This window comes from Pleuronectes platessa, chromosome 16 (assembly GCF_947347685.1).
Source record: "Pleuronectes platessa chromosome 16, fPlePla1.1, whole genome shotgun sequence".
NCBI classification, from domain to species: domain Eukaryota; kingdom Metazoa; phylum Chordata; class Actinopteri; order Pleuronectiformes; family Pleuronectidae; genus Pleuronectes; species Pleuronectes platessa.
The window spans coordinates 21,984,594-22,008,506 of NC_070641.1; the positions used below are offsets into that span (position 1 = coordinate 21,984,594).

Below are 23,913 nucleotides of genomic sequence, written 5' to 3' on the forward strand. Positions count from 1 at the left end.
TCAGTTACCATGCTGCTGCTAAATGGATGATTTACTGAACTTGTCTCATTTAGTCTTGTGTTCCCCTTGGAGTTTTTAAGTCTTTGCTATGTGATGTTTTTTTGTGACTCTTGTGTATTAAGTTATATAGTTATTCATGTATACATAGTGAGGTGAGGTTGTTTTGTTGTTGTTTTGACTTGTATATGTATTTAGTTATGTACTTATTTAGTTATTCATGTATAGAGTGAGGTGGGGTTGTTTGTTGACTTGTTTATGTATTTAGTTATTTGTTAGTTATGTAGTTCTTCATGTATATATCGAATGAGGGGAGGCTTTTTTGTTGACATGTCTGTATTTAGTTATTTGTTATGTATTTAGTTATGTATTTATTTAGTGCTTCATGTATATACAGAGTGAGGTGAGGTTGTTTGTTGACTTGTTTATGTATTTAGTTATTTGTTGTCTATTTAGTTATGTATTTATTTAGTTATTCTTGTATATTTAGAATGAGGTGAGGTTGTTTTGATGAAGATAGGGGGCGCGGTTTATTCAAATGACACAGGAGCTTCTGAGGTTGACGCATTATCAGACCACGCTGAACACGACGCTGCCATTGGTTCAGGACGACTGGTCTCATGACAACAACCTCGGGGTTTCAGCCAATCAGAGCCCGTCTTGGGCCCCCGAGTCTGTTTGTGAATGACGTAAGACGCGTGAAGCAAGATGGCGTCGCCTGAAGCCTAAATCGGTGTAAATGACTTTATCTCCGTGAAGTCGCGCCTCCCCCGAGGCTCCGGTGCTGTTTCACGGTTGTTCCGGAGAAGAGAACCCTCCTCTACCGGGTACGTGTGGTCACAGGGCGCCGCTGATCTCCAGAGGACAGCCCGCGGACCGTGTCTCTTCTCCCCCCCCCCACCCCGCGACCCTCCGCCAGCAGCCGGGGAGGCGAGCTTCTGTCAGCCGGGACAGGATGGACACCGGGGAGTACATGGAGACCATGGACTCCACATTATCGGAGTTAGGGGACGAGTTCACGTTGGGGGACATCGACGGTGAGTGTCCCCGCTAGCGATGCTCCGTGTTTCCTGGTGGAGTGAATGTCCCCGAGTGACAGGTCTGCGAGATGCTGAGCAGCTGAGCGCATCTGGGAGAAGTTTAACATTTAAACTATTCACCAGGCAGCTGCTGGAGCTCAAAGTGCTTCATCTGGTTGTTTAACCAACATCTACACACACTCTACTTTGTTTGGGTCTATTATCTTCCTAAATGTGCACATCAAGTATTCTTCTTCTGCTTCTTCTTCTGCTTCTTCTTCTTCTGCTTCTTCTTCTTCTTCTTCTTCTTCTTCTTCTTCTGCTTCTTCTTCTTCTTCTTCTTCTGCTTCTTATTATTATTATGAGGATGCTTATTAGAGACTGGAGAAAGTTTCTTCAATGAATTCTTAAAAACTTCCACCTGGACCAGGGCTGGGCTTTAAACCAGATTAATAACAATTATCTTAAAACAATGATGATCAATAGCAACCGATGAAAAAAGCCAAATAAACATATATATATCGATGTATTTCCTACTAGTCGTGGAAGCAGAGTGAGGAGGTGTTTGTCATTCTCTGCCAGTAAAGTTTCAAGTTTTGTTTGTCATAGTCTGTTAACACAGGGTCAACAGTTCAGTGAAAAGTGTTGGACGATTTAAATAATACAAAAAGATAATAAAAAACATAAAATACAACGCGATAATAAAGCAGTGGTGTGAGCAAAAAGAGCCAATAGGAGAAGGTAAATAAAGAGAAGTTTGGTGAAGTGAGCTCTCCTCAGAGTCGGCCACTCTCACTCACTATATATCAATATATGGCCTCATGTTTAGTATAGTGTTTGCATAGCCTTTTAAATCCATCGTCATCTCCAGAGAGGCAGGAATTTAGTCAGATGCTTTCTGATCCAATATTTGTTTGTTTATTGAATGAAACATGAACACATAAAACAGATCCACGTGTAGAAGGTCATCAAATGTATTCTCAAAGTATGATCCTATGATCGTTGTTTCTAAATGACGCAGCCACGAGTTCATGGAAAAGTGATGGAGCGTTAAATTCCATGAAGCAGAGCTGGTTTCAGTGTGAGGTGTCAGTCATCAGGAAACTATGTGTGGGCAGTGAGCCGTGACACACGAGTGTAACATACTCACCAAGCATGTAACAATTATTTACTGTATGTTCTTTCAGACTTTCATGTCATGGTTGACGTTTTGGGGAGAGTGATATGAGGAAACCCTGTGCAGTCTCCTCAGTATCCTCTCAGAGCTTATTCTGCAGAACTATCCAGCAAAGTTTGTGATCTCTGTAAAGATCCAGCTCTGCACTCTAGAGTAGGACAGACCGACAGACCGACAGACAGACAGACAGACAGACAGACAGAGAGACAGACAGAGAGACAGACAGACAGACAGACAGACAGACAGACAGACAGACAGACAAACAGAGAGACAGACGACAGACAGAAAGACAGACAGACAGCATCCTGGATCAAATGTCCCTCTAATCAAAACAAGCTCAGCCCTCTGGCACTCAGTGAAAGGACTGGGCTTTTGGTGTAACGCCGGCCAGCGCAGTCACCAGATTCCCATCAGGGTGGAATTTTACTGAATGCAAAGTCACCAGACCAGACTGAGACACTGTCTGTCTGTCTGTCTGCCTGCGTGTCCGTCTATGTGTCTTTCTCTGTGTGTGTGTGTGTGTGTGTCTAAGCCACACGCTCGTTTCTTCTTTTGCCTCTTTATGACTTCTTGCCACATTAACACTGACCTTGTCAGAACCAGTAAAGCTCATGGGACCAAAGCTCAGTGGTAATCATCATCTCTGAGGTCCTGGTGGAGGTTCGGGGTAAGATATGTGGTGGATGGGTTAAGGTTAGACATGAGCAGGTCAAGGTTAAGATTAGAGATAAGGTTTAGGTGAGGTTGTGCACAATGAATGGAAGTCAGTACATTGTCTTAGTAAGCATAGCTGTGTTAGCACTATAGCACAATAGCAAGGCTACAGCAAGTAACAAACCGTTATGGCCCAAATTGATGATCCTGCACACAGGCTCATGAAACATTCCTGGAACTCTACCTGTCTTGTGGTGTCTGGTGGTAATTCTCACTTCAATGGGAGCCTTTACACAGAATGAGCAGACAGCGCACCCCCGGCCACAGTTATGTAATCCTACTTAATCATCGTGTCAAAAGAGAGGAATTTACAGTTTGTGTGTGTGTGAGGGAGAAGTGACCACTGACTGATAAACATGCAGGCAAATTGCTCAGAGAAAGCCCACACTCAATTCTGCTAGTCTCTGTTTGGCCCACAGCTGATTGATAATAAGGTAATTATTTTAGATCTATATTCATCAGAGCCACGTTTGAATATTAACTGGAGTCCCAGCTGAGTTTGTCTGCAGCAGCTGGTTCAATGCACATCTCCGAAGATATTTAACCTTTTGTTCTTCAGGTGAGCCATGTGCGTATCTTTGAGACTGGGGCCTCGGAGGCCCCTGAAAGGGCTCAAGTAGTTGACCCTATGTTCAACTAGAACATTCTCCCTCTCTCAATTATTCCCTTAGCAACCGTGGCTCTGGTTATGTAACTTATTTTTTTTGCGCTCAGCAGCCGAGCAAACTGTCCCTCTTTGATGGATCTACCCTTTGTGCCTGCTTGTCTGAAACTCTGGGGGCTAGGAGTGGCTTTGTCCGGTCTGTCATTAGCAATCTGCCCCCCCGTGGAGGTGTATAAGTGCATGGTCTATTGTGTCCACCTATATTATTTATAAATGCCCCGGTTAATATTACCATGGTGTGAGCATCTGAAACTGTCTGCGTGCATTTTAACTTTATTTCCCTGCACCTCGATGTAGCTGGAAGCTGAGTGTTGTTTTTGCCCCTGTCTCTGTGTGTGTCTGTCTGTGTGCGTGTGTGTGTGTGTATCCTGATGATTCACTTTTGGAGCAGACAATTCAATTTATTTATTGGGGAAATTATTCCCCATCATATAAGTGGCAAAGTTGCAAAGAAGTGAGAAAGCATCGGGAAGTACAGTGGGGGAAAAAATACAGGACCTGAAGCTTATAGATCAAGTCAGAAAATCGGTGTCCAGATCAGAAACACAATCTACATAGTATAACATAATCTACTTATTGAGATTAACACATCATATGGTAAATAACAATGTGATGAAGTCATTATGAAATGGCCTTATTACAGTTTAAATAACATTGAAGGTTTTGCATGGTCTCTGATGCTTTTCCTCATAGTTTCAAATGTCATTAACATTTTAAGGTAAATCAGATTTCTAGTCTATATTTGTCACAGATAAGAGATCAAGTATATTTTTCTATTAGATTTATTTATTTTTAATTGTGTTGAGGAGCTGACGGCTACACAGTGTCTAATACAGGAACTGATGAATGTGGAATATTATGAATGGTCGGTTTCTGGATTGGATTTTCTGGTCGTGCTCTGCCGTGGAGAAAGAGGAAGTTGTAGGAGTCAGTTTCAGCTTGACAACCTTTTAGTGACCCCATTGGCTGAACCTATAGTGATATATATATATATAACTGTGGATCTTTACAATGATAAAAAACTTAGTGTGGTACAGAGAATTGTGTTCTCAAAGATCCCCAGATATTTAACCTTTGGCTGAGCTTTCTTCAATCCTTCCTTTCTGTCCCCACGTTGTTTACATTTAATACTGAAAGAAGATGCATGTATTTGTAAATTAGTGAGTTTCTTGCAATTCCAAACTAAACTGTTACCTAACATTACGTTTTTGATAAGTTGCACAGTTTCTCTGCAGCAACAAATTGCGGTAGGTGGCATTTGATTTACTGCACAATTCTGTTTAAAAAGTGTGGTTCAGTGCACATTCATCATCCTCCTTGGCCAATCTGTCCATCTATCCCTCCATCCATCCATCTTCCATCAACCCTATCCTTTTATCTCAGTGCTCTTTTACCCAGCTCCTATTGTCTTGAGGGTCATCTGTGAGATTACATCCTGATCACTCTCAAGGCTGAATGTTTACAGACCTGATCTGTTCACTGGTTTATGACCGGAGCCGTTCAGTAGCTGTTTCTGTGAATGCATGTGAAAGTTCAAGGCCGGGCCTCTTTGGGATTTTCTAGTCTTATCTGTCCCGTGTAATATCTCTGCCAGATATACAGTGGTGGGGGGAGGGGGGGGGGGTGACCTTGTCACCTTGTATGTCGATTCAGTTGAGGATCTGACTCAAGGACAATATTGTCTGTCAGACAACGCCTTGGCCTAAAGGCAATCAAGTAATTGTTGAGTCATGGGAATAAGTACATGTTGCAATTATAGTTATCTATTACTGATCTATTTATCGAGATGACCTTTCTTGGTATTTAAGCCGTTATATCTATTTTCATGTTACTGAATCAATTGAATGAATTTGATTTCCTATTGAAATCCGAACTTATTGTAATGCCCGGTGTTTTTCTGCCTCTTCAGAGATGCTGCAGTTTGTCAGCAACCAAGTGGGGGACTTCCCCGACTTGTTTGAGGACCAGATGAACCCAACAGGCTCGCTACAGAGCGGCGGGGCCACAGTCACCCCGCTTCCCGCCGTTCAAACCCCTCAAGCCCCCCCAACCCCCCAAACACCAACCCCAGTGACCTACCTGAACCCCAGCGTTACCCTCACCTGCCCACAGACACTATCTCCCCAGTCTTTACCCCTCACCCCTCCCCTCACCCCCGCCCAAGCCCCCTCCCCTATCGCCGCCTCCCCTGTGCAGCAGCAGGTGACCCGCAGCCCTCCGCTCCTTCAGCCTCGGCCTCAGGTGGTCCAGCCCATCCAGCCTCAGCCCCAACAGACGGCTCAGCCTACCATCCAGGTATCAACTATCATACCACTTGCACGCGAGACTTGGGTAATAACTTAATTTACTCATTCTACTAGTAAGTATTGAAAGCTGTGTTTAGAGTTGATGGTTTAAAGTTGTGTGGAGCTGATCAGGGTACATGCTGCATTGAGGTACTGGTGCTGTACTTATGAGTCTGGAGCTGTTTTCAAATTGCCTGCCTCTCTAGCTTTAATCTTGTTTTCTGTCGAGGTCATATTTTCTGTTATTGTTCCATCCATACATATAACAAGCTTCTGCTGACATGAGAGAAATTTCAGAGTCCTGACAAACTGTAAAATATAATATCCAGCTCAGCCTCCTCACAAACCAATGCACATCTCAGCAAATACTGCATCAACCTGAGAGATGCAGTTTATTGTCTTGAGTAAAACACATTTCCCCCAGAACAGTACATCATCAGAGGCAGATAAACTGCTTCATGTTGCATCAGCGTTTTCTCTTATCTCTCCTTTTCACTCTACTGCAGATGCACACCCAGGGGATCCCCATGCAGACCCAGAGCTTCCCGGTCCACACCTTACTTCAGACTCAATGCCAGACGCCCATCCAGACCCAGGCGGGGCAAACTGTGATGATTGCCCCCAACGGTGGGCAGTCACGTTTCATCCAGAGCCCTATGATCTGCCACCAGGGTTCTACTCCTGGGTTCCAAGGTGACTGAAGAGAAGAACAGGGTTCTCTGTTGAACATGGGACATTGATATCACTGAGTGGTCGATAATAACGTGGCTCCTCTTGTCTCCTCTTCTCAGTCATCCAACCACAGATGCAGAGCATCATGACGTCACCACAGCTCCAGCCAATGACCATTCAGCATCAGCGACTTCTGACTCCAACTGGTCAAACCATCCAGACTCTGTCTGCAGCACCGACCACAGTCCACACTATGCAGCAGCAGATGCAGCAGGTGCAGCAGGTACGAGAGAGCAATGAGTCAGAAAGAGAGTTGATATGATTGTTTGATATCTAGTAGTAAAAGATTCATATTTCAACAAATCAAACTATCAATCTGAAAATAGCTCCTAGACAAATAAGTTTGTTTCATAAAGTTGATAAGGACATGAGTAGAGCCACAGCGGATCTGATTATCAAACTTTTCATTTTTTTAAACTCCTTGTGAGAAAACATAAGTCTCACTTTGACCCTTTGTATTTTTTGCTACCAGGTCCTAGTCCAACAGCCTCAGCTTCTGAAAACAGATTCGCTTGTTCTCACAACTCTCAAACCAGACGGCACTCAGGTGCTGTCGACCATGCAGAGCCCCAACGGGATCACCACCTTGACCACGCCCCTCCAGAACACTCTGCAAGTCCCGGTATGAAACCATCTACAGTGACTTCACATTATCCTTGGGCTCTCATTAAATGAATTTGGTTCCTTAAACATGCAAACTCTGGAGTTCCACAGCCTGTTTAAAAGGAGTTTTACTAATTAACAGGTCACTTGCATTCCAAGAAGACGTGCTCATTAGCGAGAGACCTCAGTAGTAGCCACTTATTCACAATTACCATTGTTAATATTAACACACAGCGATCTGACCTTATTCTAACGCAGTGGATTTCAAATACACACAATAGTTATTTCAATCTGGAAACAGAGAATTGTGGTTTCTGTTGGCTAACTCTTTATTTGATCTGATGCATCGTTATCCTTCTCTCTCATCCACTTCTCACTACAGCAAGTAAACAATACAAGGGATCTGATTGGCTGCTATCTGTCCGCCAACAGCGTGACTACTACTACAAAACTCAAATAATCAAGTCCTTCATCACACAGACCAGTTAACTGTTAATACTTCCCACTGACACTATTGCACTTCTACTGATTTTGGTCTCCAGACGCTGATGAGCAGCAACATCCTGACCACCGTCCCTATGGTGATGGGCGGAGGAGACAAGCTGCCAATCAAGCAGCTGCAGCCAGGCTCCTCCCACTGCACAACTGTAGCCAGATCAAATGTGGATCACGGCTTCATGAACATGGGAGTACTGGGCCCGGGAGGAGTGGTGAAGGAGGGCGAGAGGAGGACGACACACAACATCATCGAGAAGAGGTACCGCTCCTCCATCAATGACAAAATCCTCGAGCTGAGAGACCTGGTCATGGGCAACGACACAAAGGTAGATAGTTCAACATTAACACACTTTAAAGTCACAAGTTGCTTGAGGGATCGGATTCGATCCTCATTTGTTTAGTCTGCATGCCTTGCTTCCCAGATGCATAAATCCGGAGTGCTCAGGAAGGCCATCGACTACATCAAATACTTGCAACAGGTCAACCACAAACTACGACAGGAGAACATGGCCCTTAAAATGGGGAACCAGAAGAACAGTGAGTGTTTTTGACGTCGCTGAGCGCAGAGCAACGTCTGTGACAGGCTGAGATTTGAATGACTCTCTCTCTCTCTCTCTCTCTCTCTCTCTCTCTCTCTCTGTCTCAGAGCCAGTGACGTTGTCGGAGGATGTGGACCTCAAACAGGAAATAGTCATGATGTCACCTCCGGCCTCGGACTCTGGCTCCGGTTCCCCAGAGCAGTTCTCTCCGTACTGTGTTGACTCGGAGCCCGGCAGTCCCTTACTGGATCACGACAAGGTAACACACACACACACACACACACACACACACAAAGACCAGATTAGACTCTTCATTGATTTATTGATTTCTGCTGCGAAGATGTCAAATGAGGCTACAAACTTGTTTTCAGTCGCCTGGCGTTTATTGCCTCTGTGGCAACACAAGCCTTCAGAATAATAATTAAATATTCTCTCTCTCTCTCTCTCTCTCTCTTTCTCTCTGTCAGGTGAAGAGTGAGCCAGATTCTCCGTCCACCGTCGGAGTGATGGATCGTTCTCGACTGCTTCTCTGTGCCCTCACCTTCTTCTGCCTGTCTCTGAACCCGCTGCCCTCTCTTCTGGGCTCTGAGGCCTCAGGGAGCCACAGCCTCTCTGCCGGCCATGGGCCATCGAGAACCCTCGTCTGGTTCCCGACACACACACAGGACTTCGGTGAGCAGGACTGAGCGCAGCTGTTAATGAGGGTTCACGATCCCCTTAAAACCAACGACCTCACCTAATATTTCATTCCCTCTCGTCCTCCAGCGTCCTGGCTGCGGTGCCTGCTGCCATGGGTGATGGTGTGGGTGCTGAGTGGGGTGGGAGCCGTGTGGGGCTGTGTCAGGGTGCTCTACCTGTGGGAGCCCGTCACACTCCTCCACTCCCCGAAGTCTGTGTCCTTCTGGAGGCATCGCAAACAAGCCGACCTGCATCTCAACAGGGTGAGTGCACGTCAGGACGAGGGCTGGCACAGAACCATGACTGGGGCCTAAATCATCCACTCTAATGATATTATCATGAATGTTTAACAAATCTGTGGATTTTATCTCAATTTGTCATATTAGGTGAATAGATTATGGCCAAAACGCAACAAAATCTACTCTGTTTATGCAAATAGATGATCTTGAAGATACAAAATGGTCTTAGCGATTCTAATAGCCTATACAAAAAGAAAGTGTTGAAGTCATCATAGACAGAACATGTCAGTTTCTTTGTCTAGTTTTTTTTTGTGGTTGTAAATAAAACTTTCTGCTCTAAATCCAAGCAAATAACAAATCACATTAACAAAGCAAAGAAACAAACCAAGAAAAGAACATTTAAATGCTATTTATCTTTGTTTTCCCCCGAGCAAAATATTTTCTTGTGTTCAGAGAAATGCACTCGTCTCATGTGTCTCTTCTAATGTCGGATGTTTCTCACCTACTGAAGATCTCTTCACCCACTTTGCTTCTCGCTGAGTTGTTGTCTCTGTCTCGCTCACTGCACAGATTTATTTTTAGCTGTTTGTTCAAAGCTAAGTTGTTCAGATCTAACTCGTGAACCTCAGCTGAGTAATGAACATCTCATACTATGTTTTCACCATCTCCTTTTTTCCCTGCAGGGAGATTACAAGGCAGCATTGGTTAGTTTAGAAACCTGCTTGGCCGTCTTGACCCGCGCTCTTCCCTCAACCAATCTGGATCTGGTCTGCTCGCTGTCCTGGAATCTTATTCGCTACTGCCTACATCGTCCAACTCCTCTGGGATGGCTGGTTCACCAGGTCAGAGGAAAGCACGAGGGAGAGGAGGCTCGGACGAGTGCCAAGGACGCAGCTCTGGTTTACCACCGTCTGAGTCAGCTGCAGCTCACAGGTGAGTGTCGAGGACAGAGTGACACTGCTGCTGTGCACAGGCTGATAAGATTCATGGTTTGGACTTAATGAACTGCAGAATACAGAGTTCAGTAAGCACATGCAGTGATACAGGTTGTGTTCTCTCTGTCTGTAGGAAAGTTGCCTCAGCGAAGCAGCCTGTGGGCTTTGTCTCTCTCTCTCAGCGCCGTCAACCTCAGCGAGAGCGCCCAAGGCAAGATGGCCCCTGCTCAGCTCACCCAGATCTACGTCACTGCAGCGACCGCCCTGCGCACACTGCTCGGCCACCACCTCTCCTTTTTGCCTGTATGTCTATTTTCCTTATCCATCATCTGTCCTCGGTTTATCTCATAGAGCTTTAAATAAACATCACAGACGGAGGAGGTGATACATTTATTTAACTGAGCATCTTTTCCTCCGTGTCCTTCTCCCAGGGTTACCTGCTGAGCTGTGCTGAGAGTGTGGCCAGCCACTCAGACACCAAGCCCATCCCCGACTGCCTCCGCTGGCTCTTCACCCCATTGGGCCGGCAGTTCTTCCTGAGCTGTGATTGGTCAGTGAAGTCAGAGTGCAGCGACAGCGTGTACACTTCTCAGAGAGATTCGGGTAAGTTGTGAGTCTTGAGTGGTTCTGAAATAAAGAATTTGAATGTGCGATAATTAATCTGTTCCTCTTACGTCTGGATCTTCCTGCAGTCGACCCCATCGCCCAGCTGCACCGCTGTTTCTGCAGGAAGCTTCTGGAGCGAGCCGTTCACACCCTCATTCAGCCGCAGAGCGACTCCGAAGCAGGCAAACGCAAGAATGACTCTGGGTAAGGCAGCGGTGTCCAGGGCTTCCTGGATCTTTACAGTTTGGTGTGCATTAAAAAATGTACTCATTAATCTTCTTCCTTCTATTTCTTGCCCTGATACGTTTTCAGGGAGTTTTCCAGTGCTATGGAGTTCCTCCAGTTGTTGAACAGCTGCACAGAGGACTCTCCTTCCCTGCCTCCGCCCTTCTCGACTCCTCCCAATCACACCACCACATCAGGTATGAATAGTAAAAGTCCCATGTGGACAGAAGCATGAATCATATCGGATGATTAATGCAGTTGTGTGGGGAAGCCCGTCACTGAGGATTAACCAGATAATCATCTGAGTTCTTACCGTCAACAGTAATGGATTTTCTGGCTTCACTTTCAGCCAGTTCAGCCTTTGCAATTAACTTTTTATTGAATCATGACAGATAAGAGCTGCAGTCATTGATTTGTGGTAATAAATTACTTCCAGGGGGATGTGAATACATATTAATTAACTACAGAGTCAAATCAATCATTGATAAAACAGGAAAGGAGATCGTTACTCTGGCACCACATCATACCTGACGTGAATCTTTACAAGAAAAAGCTTTTCTCAGCCAAAACTAAATTCCTGTGTCTTCTCTGTGCCAGTGGGAGACCCGGTGAGTCGCTGGTGGGCCCTGGTCCTGAAGGCGGCGGTGCACTGGCTGCAGGGAGACGACGTGGCAGTGAGGTCACTGCTGGCCGAGGCAGAGCGAATGCCGAGGGCTCTGCACACTCTGGAGTAAGTGAACTAGTGTTTAAGTTACAGATCTTAAAGTGAAGTACAGAAACTAGAATTCACTTGGTGAAGATGCCAAAGCCTCTCGTTCTCCATTTCAATTATTTAAGAGCTCACGTTACATGAAGATCATTCCTAGCTGGATTCAGTTACATAAGCCAAACATTTTACACAGGTTTGTAGATTCCTAATCGATATAAAAGGATTCTCAATATGAATCTGTAGAGCGATTCTCACTCATCCAGCTCGTTTGTATGTTTGAACAGTCGTGTCTAGAGAAACAGTCGAGATTAAATAAAAAGAAACTAGTCAGTCTGAAGCTTTTTATCTCTTCAAACCTTGGCATTAAATCAAACTAAAGGATGTTGATAAAGATGAACAAGTCTGTCCTTGTTTTTATAAATACTCTCATTAACCAACCTCCCTGTTCCTCCCTGTTCCAGCCACTCTCTTCCCAAGGCTGTGCTGCTGCTTTGCAAAGCGGTTCAGATGAGTCTGTTGCCCCTGAAGGGAGAAGGAGCAGTGGCCTGTCTGTCCCACTGTGACAGAGCCAGCAGCCACCTGCGTGCCAGCATCTCCGAGCCGCTCACCCAGTCGGGCAACTGGCTGAACAAGGTAGAAATCAGAGAAGCTGCCACGAGCACCGTCATCACTGACATCTCCGTAAGATCTGCTCCGGGTTTGAGGTCTCAGGGTTTCTGGTGTAATCCCCAAAAACAACTTGCCTCATGCTGCATGTTTCATATCAGATAATCAGGATTCACTGAAGTCGATGCATTCAAGGTTTCATCATGCGTACACACACTCACACACACACACACACACACACACACACACACACACTTGATATGAGGCTGTGTGTTGGTGTGTTTATACTTGCATTTCTGTTAAGTCAGGTTAGTTAAGAGGTGTGTTCAGCATTTAATTGTGATGATAAGGAGCTTGTGAATATGTCAAGGAGTTGTCCCTGAGGCGATAGTGGGAAACATGTGCGTGGGAATATTTGTGTGTGTGTATTTGTGTGCGCGCAGTGTGGGTGGCAGGAGGTGGCTGTGGTGCATTGTAGTTGCATTGCATGATCCTGAAGCTAAGTGCAATGTGTCTGCAGTGCAGTACAGAGGCCTCCCCAATCTGCACGCACCCGCTATACACCCCCCATCACTTCACACGAGGCTGCACTGGAAAGTTCTGCATGTTACTCTCAGATTTGTTTTCGGGGTGGGGGGGTGCATGTCGGACATTGCACCCAGCGGCTCTTTGATTTGTGTCCCTCCTCTCTCCTAAGGGGGTGGAGCTCCTGGTGTGCGACCTCCTGCTGACCTTGAGGACCAGTTTGTGGCAGCGAGGCGGCAGCAGCAACGGAGAGCCCGGCCCGGCCCCTGGATCCCAGTTGGCTGGTTTTCAGAGGGACCTCAGCGCGCTCAGGAAGCTCACACAGTGCTACAGGCAGGCGCAACACAAGGTACGGCCCGTTCATCACGTTCCCTCCCACTGTTACCAGCTGCACAACTCTCACTGCAGCTGCACACATCAATCATACTGGTGAGGTTTGTTTGAGGAGTCATTACTGGAGCCAGAGGGTCTTTAACAGCTGCTGCTGCCTGATCATTTGTTATGTCCTGACTTGTGCAACATTAATAAAAAACGTTTCATCATAATCATTGTGTTGTGAGACAAGCTAGTGAAAAATGCTTTTACCTGAAAGTTTCCACTGATGGATCTCTGGCAGTAGTAATGAAGTGAGAGCACAGTTTCACCAGTTTCACCAGTTTCACCAGTTTCACCCAGAGAACCAATCGTGTGATGTTCCTTGTTCTTCCTGCAGGTGTTTCTCCATGAGACCACAGTGAGGCTAATGGCCGGTGCCAGTCCCACCAGGACGCACCAGCTGCTGGAGCACAACCTCCGACGCAGGACACCCAACTCCTACACAGCCGGTAAGACACGGACTCATATTCATCCTCCCTGTGGTCGTTATTAATCTGATCAATAACAGTTACACTCACACCAGGAAGCAGTGGAGGCTAATCTGCACTTGTCCTCCTCTTTCCTTGCTGCTCTCTGCAGGTGAGTGTGTCCTGGGCGAGAGGGAGAGGGCCCACGCCATCCTGCTGGCCTGCCGCCACCTGCCCATGCCCCTGCTAACTCCGCCCGGGCACCGCGCCCGCCTGCTGGCCGAGGCCAAGCGCACCCTGGAGCGGGTGGGCGACCGCCGCTCCCTGCAGGACTGTCAGCAGATCCTGCTGCGCCTCAGCGGGGGCACGACCATCGCAGCCTCCTGAACAAACACGACTTAAAAACCCCCGACTCATCCACCAACACGTAACTCTGTACCTGTCACATGTTCCCACCCTCACACTGATCCACGGATATATGGATTCGTCCACCGCAGCCTTGTATCCACACAGCAGCTACACATCTGCTCCTCTAACTCTTAGTTGCCCTGTTGCAGCACAATCACGCCACCTTCTGGCCATTAATGGTACCACGCCAGCTAACCGCCTCATTTTAAACAATGCTTAACAACAAGGGAAATCAGGTGAAATAGGCCCCACAGGGAAAAGGGAGCACGATCTCATAGCTTAAATAGATGCAGTGCATTGATTAGCTGTAGGAAGCCGAGCTGTACAATCATTTCAACTGTTTAATCTCTCAGTAAACTCGCAAGCTTCTATTAAAGGGCTTCAGTCTGTTCAAGAGTGGACTGCCCTGACCTGTTGAGCAAGGCTGTGCTGGGGGCTGCAGACAGAGAGTGGCCTGCACAGTCTCTTCTTATCTACCTCATACACAGCACAAAGCCAGCACTGTCCTGCTGAGCATCACAGGACATGTCAGTCAGTTGTCCTGAATTTGAATCAAGTGACTTATTGAGGACATGCTTTGTTCCAGAGCGGCGTCGTTCCATTAACAGCTCGCTGGGACTTTAGGAAGCAGCAGCAACACAACGATTGGAAAGTGAAATGAGACAGAGCTGCTGCAGACACGCTCTGCTCCGTCAGGACAGAGGAACAATTAGTGGATTTGCAAAACGTCAAAGTAGCACAGGGAAGCAGTCGATTGTGGGATAATAAGAAACAACTGACACACAGAAACTCACCAGCACTACAGGTCAAAGGTTTAAGAACGTCTCAAATCTTCCAGCTGCTTTTTTAAATTAGAGATTTCGTTCTATTACATTAAATCTTCTTTTTATTTTTACTCACTCACAAACACAATTATGGCAGCAAATAACTTGTTTTAATCCGATCACTGTTGAAGAAGTTCCCACGTACTGGTTTTGCTTTGACCTTCTGGTTCAGTTCATCACAAACCAGCAGCACGAGGTTTCTATCTGAAGACTGTGCTGCTCTTCATCACGTGAAGCCTCCGCCTGCTTCTCATCTTCAGTGTTTTGACTCATAAGAATCTAACAGCCCCTCTACTTCCTGCAGTAATCAATAAACTTAAATAAACCTTTTTTTACTTTAGGCTCTAAACAGATTTATCTTCGTTCTATTTCAGTGGAAAAGTGAGGAGTTCTAAAAACCTTTGACCAGTGGTGCACATAAGCCATGAGTTGCATACACACAATGTAATTGTATATAGTTTGTAAATAGGCAGAGAAGCAGAAGTAGAATTCTTACGCGCTGCTTGAGAGAAGAAGAACAAAAGAACTGTAACACGTAGAATCTGGCTCCGGTCGGTCGCCCGTCGGACCAGGAGAGTCCAGTTCACCAGGGATTTCAGCCGCGATACGTTTTTCCACTGGTAACAAATCGTCGGTAAGAGTTCAGGCAGAATAATCCACCTCTCTGCTGTGGGGGGGGGTGCATCGCGTCATGGTGGGAAGATTAACTGTAACACAGCGGTGACGTGAGAATTTGTAGTTCTTGGAATACGATGTCCATATAAGATGTAAAGCTCTCAAGCAAAATGGCCTTGATGTTATGTAAAAAGTTGATGATGTTTTCATCATATTTGAATTGATGGAGGAGTTTTAGCTTTGTGAAAAAATCTTTTGTCTACTTTGCTTTTTATTCAGTCATTCACGTTTATTTCCCCTGCTCTGATGACCTTATTTAATGTTTATGTGATATTAATATAAATGCATTCCTTGGTTGGGAAGGGAGCAGTTTTATCGCATTTTATTATTGTCGTTATTTTATGTTGGTTAAAAGAAGCCGAGGGTCAGAAACTGTCAGAGGGAGAAGCTCTACGAGGAAGATGTGTATTTCATTGAAGAAGTCCGGCCTGCGTTTGAATAAATAGCCGGAATGTTTTGGATCCTGCTGCAATTTCTTTGTCGTTTGTCCAGTTCGAGCAAACGCACACTCGTGCTATTAGAATTTTCCAGAACTCTGTCTTCCAGGTCAACTTGAGCTGTCAAAACGTCCCGTCAGGAGTCCGGAGTTCAGCTTCAGAAGAAGAAGAAAGCGACGCTCAACCAGCTGTTAGCAGGCTGCAGTTACTATCTATAGGATGTTATAGGTTTTTTTCTTTTCTTTCTTTTTGCTTCTTCCCCTCGATGTATTTTATTGTCTGGACTTTTGTGTTCATTTTGATGTTTGTTTTATAATAAAACAACACATGATAGTTGCTGGCAAATACGATCTCTCAGTGATTTATTGTGTCAAAACAACACACTTCATGTTTCCTGTGTGTGTGCAGGCTGTGAATGTCAGTGTCTTTCTGATAGAGACTTCTCTGTGGAGGTTATTGGTTTCCTCTTTCAAACAGTGTGTGTAGCACAGTGAACACTGGGCTCCTCTGTGTGGATGAGACGCTCCCTGCAGGTCCACAGAGACGACGTGTCTGGATACATTACATTCTTTACATTACATTTCATTTAGCTGACGCTTTTATCCAAAGCGACTCACAATGAGTGCATTCAACGATGAGGGTACAAACCCAGAACAACAAGAGTCAATACGAGAGGAAACACTGCAGCTGGAGGGACCCCCCCCCCCCCATCACCACGGAGGTGTCAGAGGAGAAGATCTAAAATAATAACACAAGTACAACTGAGACACTACTTAAAGAAATATCAGTGTGAAATATTTTTAAGGAACCAATTTCAGGAGAATCATTATTCTCGTCATTTACAGAAAACTAGTCAATAAAGGGTTAAAAGATCTATAAAACAACACAATATTTATCTAATAATAATAAGGAATCAAAGACAATTGTAAACTGGAAACAAAAATTGTGAGTGTGAGTTATGATGGAGGGATGATCAGAGATTCTACTCTTAGTCTGGGATGTCACAAAAACCTGGGATTTTTGGAAATGTGTTAGGAAAAGAGATTTAAAATAAATTTTCATTTAAATCCAACACTTTCCAGCTCTTATCAGCTAAAGTAGATGATTAACCTCTGTTGGTTAAAGCCACAGCTGCTGAACATAAAGCAGTGGAGAAACATAAAGAGAAGAGAGAAGGTTTTTGTTTTGGAGAAAATGACAACGAGACCTCAGCTGAAACCACAAAGATCTAGAAGAGTTTATATTTCTTGAATGTTGTGTGAGTAATGTAACATAATCAGGTTGTAATGTTGGTCTGGGTCAGATATGAATGATATATCAACTGAAACAAGTTTGATTATCTATACATCTCCATATTTATAGTTATGGAATACAATAAAAAGTTAAAATAAATCAAAGTTAAATAAATTGATAAGTGAAGCTCATATAATTAAGTCAACATGAATAAATGAAGGTTTGATATTAAACACATCAGATAAACAGTTTCACAGAATTTGTGGCTCACGTTCACGTTTAGTTTGAGCGGAACTTCTTAAAGCTGATGTGTACGTGTTTCTAGTCGGAACTATTTAACCGCGGTCCCCCTCCTGTAGTCCAACGCCGGAAGTTGCTTAGCGTTAACTCACGTGTTGACCATGAAAAACCTGAAAAAACACAACAAGTCGTTCGACAATAAGAACTTCAAACCCGGGAAGAAGAAACGAGAAAACAAAGTCATCTTAACGTTTGACGAAGAAGGAAGAGAGTAAGTTTCTCTCCTGTTAGTTAGCATCCTAGCGTTAGCATCCCAGCGTTAGCCACCACAGGTTTACTACTGTATCAGGCTAGCATTAGCATCAGGTATTTAAAATCAGGTCTAAATCATTGTTTAACAGGATTACCTTCAGTTTTAACAGGAAGTTTTTAACGTGTGGTTGTTTGTAAACCGAGCGTTTTTAGACTGAGTTTTAATTCTGTTTATATATTGTTGTCATTTTAAATATCACCTCATGTTTACATTGTGATTTTACCTTATTTATCACTGGTTGAAAGTACATTTCTATATGAACTGTCCTCTTGCTGCTGTAAAACGACACATGTCCTTATAAATGGCTAATTTCTAATTATATAATATGTGTTTTATGTAATTTACTATGAAACATAATCTATAAACCTACTGAGCAGTTGCATTATAGTCGAGAGGTTTTCACTATAACACAACAAAGTCATATCGCTGTCATATACATCCTGAATTTTACATATACATTGAACCTGTGGAGATTTAACCAGTTGTTTCCTCTTCTCCCAGTGACTTTCTCAGTGGTTTCCACAAGCGAAAGGTGGAAAGGAGAAAAGCAGCACTGGCAGAAATCAGAAAGAAAATCAAGGAGGAGCAAATCCGAGTCCGAGTGGAGGTGAGTGTGGATTTAAAGGTGTTGAAGCTGTGAGTCGTGTGAGGAGCCGATGTCTCTGACCTTCAATCTAAACGTCTTGTTTCAGAGGCATAAGGAATACATCCGGCTGCTGAAGGAGAGGACGGACGCTCTCGGTGGGTTCACGTCAAACGTCAACAAAACAGAAAAACACCCCGATCGTTTTATACAGAGTCTTATTCCTCTCTTGGTTATTAATCTCTCCCAGAGGAAGCTGACGATGATCTGGAGAATGTGATCACCAGCACGACGGAGACTCGACAGTACGATCACCCCAACCACACGGTCACGGTGACGACCATCAGCGACCTGGACCTCTCCGGGGCTCACCTGCTGGGACCCCAAGCAGACCCGGTAAAACGGTTCACCAGGTTTATCTCCCTGTGCGCGGCCCTGATGGGTGTCACCGTCCATCTGGATGCTAATAACTGTGAATCTGTGCTGTTCAGGTGATCGGGGAAAGCAATGAGGAGGAAACGAAGGAGGGAGAAAAGGAGGAGGGGGAAACGAGGGAGCAGACGACGGCAATGCCAAGAAAATCCGGGAATCCCATCATGAACAAAAAGTAAGTTGTTCATCACACACATGTAAAAACATTATCTATACGTGTGACTAGTTTTCCTTTTCATAGAATCTATGTTTTTGTTATTTTGCCTTTTTGTCAGACGTCACTTTGGGCTTCGATGACTCGTGATAAACGTCTCTCAGGACATATTGGACATTTTATAACCAAAGTGTTGGGACAAGGGACATTCTCCATCTTGTCCTATATTCTTAAATGTGCTGATCACCCCAAGAACCAGAGATGTGACATGATGGTGGTCCACAGATGTTTCTTACATTAGAATCATCTTCCAGCCGCCGCTCACTCCAGCTGTTTCCTCTCTCTCTCTCTCTCTCTCGCTCTCGCTCTCTCTCGCTCTCCCTCCCTTAGAATCCGCTCCCTGATGTCATCCCTCAGCACCTTCACCTGCAAGAAGAGGCCGAAGGGGAAGCAGGAGGGCCGAAAAGGACGAGACCGCACGATGGACAAGAAACGTGGAATCACAGAGTTGAAAAAGAGAACGGGGAAGACCAGCAAGTGGCAGAGACGTCGACAAACCGGGAAGAAGGGCCAGCATCAGGAATGATGTGTGTGTGTGTGTGTGTGTGTGTTAAAGTACAGTGTGAGATCTGAACTGTGTGTATGATGAACACAAGCTGATGTGGAGCCTGTGGCCTCCACCAGGTCGGACTGTCACTTATCACAATCACTTCCTTCAACCTGAGAGTTTGTACATTATTCCAGCTGTTTTCGTTGTTTTCTTTCATGAAATAAAGTTTCCTGTATTGTACTGACGTTTTGATTTAAATGGTGTGTGAATCCTGCTCAGACGTCCTCTTGTCTTCATGTCTCTCACGTCCTCAGAGGTCGTCCCTCTGGGCTCTATTGTTAAATAGGAAACGTGACGTTGTTGTCAACATCCTCTGTGGAGCATCAGGAAACCGACCCTGAGCTCCGTTTCCTCTCTGCTCAGTTTTACCTGTGTGTGTGTGATCAAAGAAGAACAACCTCTTGTTCACTGTTAACATGAAGAACCCACACAGCCTCCTGTCTCAGTGTATGTTTAACCCCCCCCCCCCCCCCCCCCCTCACCTCATCTCACCAGTGTTTATTTATTTACGTCCACCTGAGCCAGCGTGTGCCAGCTGCCACTAGCATGAGCGTTTCACTTCGCTTTCTAAAGCCCATGATATTTAATACAGCCGCTCAATAGAGGAACAAGGGAAGGTCACTGGCTCCATGTTGGCTCCAGGTCCGCGTGCACCCGTGAGCCTCTGCTGCCGGAGCCGGGAGCCGCCATGGCCGCCGAGGATGCCTCAGTTTCACTCATAGTCGGAGCAGCCAATCGGATTGATTTGAGAGGTTTGAAGGACAGAGCGTGTGGAAGAGGAGGCATGTGCCTGATGGGGGGGTCTGAGGAGCGGCGTCTCCTGGGTAATGACAAACTCACCTGAGCTGACGACTGGAGCTTCTCTTCACATTTTAATATGATCATCACAAAAGGTTTGCTGTTTTCACTCCTTTTTAATTTCTTAATTGGTTAATTCACATTTTCTGATATTACTGTATTTGTAACTGCTGTTAAATCATCATGAGTTTGGTGTTGATGTGTCTCTGTCGGCAGCTTTGACCAAAACCTCATCAGTCTGGTGTTTACACCTGATATTAAAAGACAGAATGCACATGTATGATTATTTTTATATTTTAAAAAGAGAATCACATCTTAACTTTATCTTGTTTCAACTCTCAGTGTTTTATCAAAGAAGCTCTGCAGTTTTTTTGACAATATATTTTACTAACTATTATTACCATGAATTGTGTGCAGTGCAACAATAATAATCATAACCATCTTCCATTCACCATCATATAAGAGTTATTCCTCAAGTATATTTTAATGTGAGACACTTTTCCCAACGCTCTATTTCCCAGTTCTCTCTCCCTGATGCGATGAGCGTGCACGTCCCCCCCCAGGACCCAGCATGCCTCTCTCCGCCGACGAGCCGCCCTGCCCCAAGTTCCAGCCCAACATCTTCGACCCGGCACGCTGCCATGACTGCCTGCGCCAGAGGCACCTGCACGCCAGCGCAGGGGAGAGCACCGAGGAGGCACCGCGGCTGAAGCCCACTGCAGGCACTGGGACCGGGGGTTTGACCGACACTGGGACTTGGACTGGGGGTTTAAAAGACACTGGGACTCGGACTGGGGGTTTAAAAGACACTGGGACTTGGACTGGGGCAGGCAAAGGAGTGTTGTTAACACCAATCCAATCCCAGGCTGAGGAAAAAGACACCAGCAGCAAGGTAAGAAAGAGGAGATTGAGGAGTGATGGGATGGAGGGATGGATGTGAAGGGGGGGGGGGGGGGGGGGGGGGGGGCTGGAGTTAGAGGTCACAGGTAAAAGGTCAGAAAGACACAAGGGACAAGATGCTGAGCAACAGAATGAGACACTTTAATTTGTCCTGCAGATCAGAAATGATGTTGAAAGTAAGAATTGAAAATAATGGATTTAACTTTTGACTTTTCTTATGAAATGATCAAGAAAAATCTCAAGTGTTTCCATCGTAGTTTATTGTGAGATCATAGTTCATGAGATCATACCTGAGACGAGGAGAAAGGTCAGAGACGCAGGACGAGTGGTAACGAGCGGTTTCCTTATAATAAATTAACGAAGCTGGATCACTTACTGTCCTCTTGGGAATCTCTTGTAATTTTAGACAAAGGGTGAATGTAAAGAGAGGCTGGGCCGGGTCACGGTATTAAAACTGAGACACCTCCACATTCCTCTGTCTAACCTGCTTCCATGACACAGATGAGTTTGTCTGAGGACTGAAAAGTTTCTTAAAACATGATGGATATGGAATTATTTTGTGATATCATATCTACTGATTCCCTGGAGTTTATTTCAAGTGAACTGACTTTTACAGACACGTATTTCAAGAGATGGTTTGAAGGTTTATGGCAGCTGAAGAAATGTTGAAACTTTAATGAGGAGAGCCGGGAGTGAGGTTGGGTTACAGAGGTGTAACTCTAATCGAACAGCAGCCTGAGCCCGTGAGGACAGAGGACACAACACTGTTCAACCCTCCGTCTCTGTGTCCTCCATGACACGTCTTCTAAAGCTGCACCTTCTTGATGAGGCACATTTTCAGGGACATCTTCCCCTGGGACGTGGTAGCGAGCCATAGCGTTCTGCGATGTTGCGATTGGCTCGTGTCCTAACGTGTGTCGTCCTATCAGGAGGACTCTGACGGCTTTTCGGTGGTGAGCAGCTACTGTGATGTCAGTGGCGTCCGTCCGGGTCCCGGTGAGAGCTCCCTGTGCATCCTGAGCCCCGAGTGTGAGCTCTACATCTGCGACGGAGACGACGACGACAGCACTGACAGGTCGGTGATACCAGGACACGGTCATTTCAATGCTTAACTCAACTAGAGCAAGTTTAATCATTTAGAAACACGATATCTCAACTTCAATTTACCAAAACTCTCATGTCGTGTGATGCATTTGCCCAGTTTTTCTTTAAAATGGCTCCTTCCCCTCCTTCTTCACCTTCTCTTTACTCTTTCACCCTTTCACCTCCTCCATCTCTTCTCCCAGCTACCAGGAGTTCAGTGGCTCCGTCAGTGCCGAGGACGAATACCTGCCCATCCGTCGCCGTCCGGCCAAACCCGCCATGACCCGGCTCGACCCCCCGCCCCACCGGCCCAGCCCCCGGGCCTGGATGGATGAAGCCAGGAGCAGAGAGGGCTTCACCAGGCGAGCAGGTGTGTGTGTGACAGCTCAGCTTGTGTAGTTGTGTGTTTCGAGGCAGAAGCGTAACGGCATCATCCGGTTTGAGTCCGTCAGTCGGGCCGAGGCTTCGGTATGACTGACTGCTCCGGACCGGTTCATATCCAGTTTCAGCCATGGGTGTTCTTTACGTGACAATACTCTTTGATGTCACCAGCGGAGGTGTCACAGAGCAATTATCAGTAACACAATATATCTGTGTGTCAGGAAACCTCTTGAGCTCTGATGTGCGTTCTATTTCCGTCACACTGCCTGACTCCCTCTCTCTCTCTCTCTCTCTCAGGGATGAGCGACGACCGGGAGAAGCGTGAGAGCGGTTACTTCTCCCTGGGCAGAGCGACGGGGGCCCGCTCGCTCCGTGACAGCAGCCCGTCGGCTCCCTTCCGCCATTTTGAGAGAGGGCATCCCCTCTTCAGCGCCAGAAATATTGAGCCCAAAGACACCATCCCCTTCAGGAACCCGAATCTCGGCGTGGCGTCGGAGAGGCAGGTACCAGAGGACGAATATGACGACCTCCCTCTGGGAATCCATCCGCCCGACCCGTATGATATTGCCATCGAGGTTGAGGCCCAAGTCGGCCCCCGCTCTCCCAGTCCGACGCCTTTCAAGGTGGCGGAGTCACTGGCGTCCGACCGAAAGGGATTCAGTAGCTCATATGGCCGAGGAAGCCCTGCGTCTCATGTCTCGTCCTTTCAATCAGGCCGGTTTGATTCCTCGAGGCGTAGCTCAGCTCTGCCGTCTCGCTCTTCTTCTCCGTCACGTGGAAATTTACCGTTCAGGCGCAGTGAGTCCACCGGTTCCCTCAGCAGGCGCAGTCCGGATGGTGGAGGTCGGTCTCAGGGGATGGAACCCAGGAGCCAGAGCAGCATCAGATCTGTGGTTGGTAGACACGTCCACGAGGAACCGGGATCCAGAAGCTCGTTGCAAAGCACTCAGGCCCGACGTGGTGAGTCGGGAACGCTGCCGAGAAACTTCAAATCGCTTCCTGGTTCGGTTAAATACCAAACCAGCACGGTGTCTGACTTCAGGAGCGCCTTGAAGAGAACAGAGGTAAATGGTTCTTTGAGTTCTCGAGGTCCTGACGGCAGAAGCTCATCTCCGTCACGGAGGGACCTTAAACCTCCAGGGCCAATGTCCCTCCGCAAAACTGAAACCACCAGCCGGTCACCAGCTAGACGAGACAGCCGGACTTCATCTCCATCGAGGAGAACCTCCGAGGCTCGCCGGGACAGTTCCTCGCCGCCAAGGAGAAACTACAGCTCCTCCACCCGGTCCCTTCTTTTCAAATCGGAGTC

General features: G+C 46.1%; 2 protein-coding genes across 3 annotated transcripts; both read left to right on the top strand.

Moving 5' to 3' along the window:
* Window positions 1-670: 670 nt before the first annotated feature.
* On the top strand, window positions 671-16,222 carry srebf2 (sterol regulatory element binding transcription factor 2). Of its 2 annotated transcripts, XM_053443657.1 has the most exons (20): window positions 671-1,034; window positions 5,481-5,866; window positions 6,363-6,549; window positions 6,648-6,811; window positions 7,061-7,210; window positions 7,734-8,015; window positions 8,112-8,226; window positions 8,336-8,487; window positions 8,696-8,900; window positions 8,994-9,169; window positions 9,829-10,078; window positions 10,214-10,383; window positions 10,512-10,683; window positions 10,773-10,890; window positions 10,999-11,108; window positions 11,509-11,641; window positions 12,082-12,253; window positions 12,924-13,100; window positions 13,464-13,575; window positions 13,706-16,222. In XM_053443657.1, exons 1-20 carry the CDS (start codon window positions 953-955, stop codon window positions 13,918-13,920), a joined length of 3,528 nt encoding a protein of 1,175 aa, XP_053299632.1. In that variant the 5' UTR covers window positions 671-952; the 3' UTR covers window positions 13,921-16,222. The 2 variants fall into 2 exon arrangements, with proteins under 2 accessions (XP_053299632.1, XP_053299633.1); XM_053443658.1 differs by lacking the exons at window positions 12,924-13,100; window positions 13,464-13,575; window positions 13,706-16,222 and having other exon boundaries at window positions 8,091-8,226; window positions 12,082-12,707.
* A 1,214-nt stretch (window positions 16,223-17,436) lies between these two features.
* On the top strand, window positions 17,437-19,622 carry nol12 (nucleolar protein 12). Its single transcript, XM_053443727.1, has 6 exons — window positions 17,437-17,621; window positions 18,165-18,270; window positions 18,356-18,404; window positions 18,497-18,642; window positions 18,738-18,853; window positions 19,223-19,622. Exons 1-6 carry the CDS (start codon window positions 17,512-17,514, stop codon window positions 19,416-19,418), a joined length of 723 nt encoding a protein of 240 aa, XP_053299702.1. The 5' UTR covers window positions 17,437-17,511; the 3' UTR covers window positions 19,419-19,622.
* The last annotated feature ends 4,291 nt before the right edge of the window (window positions 19,623-23,913 follow it).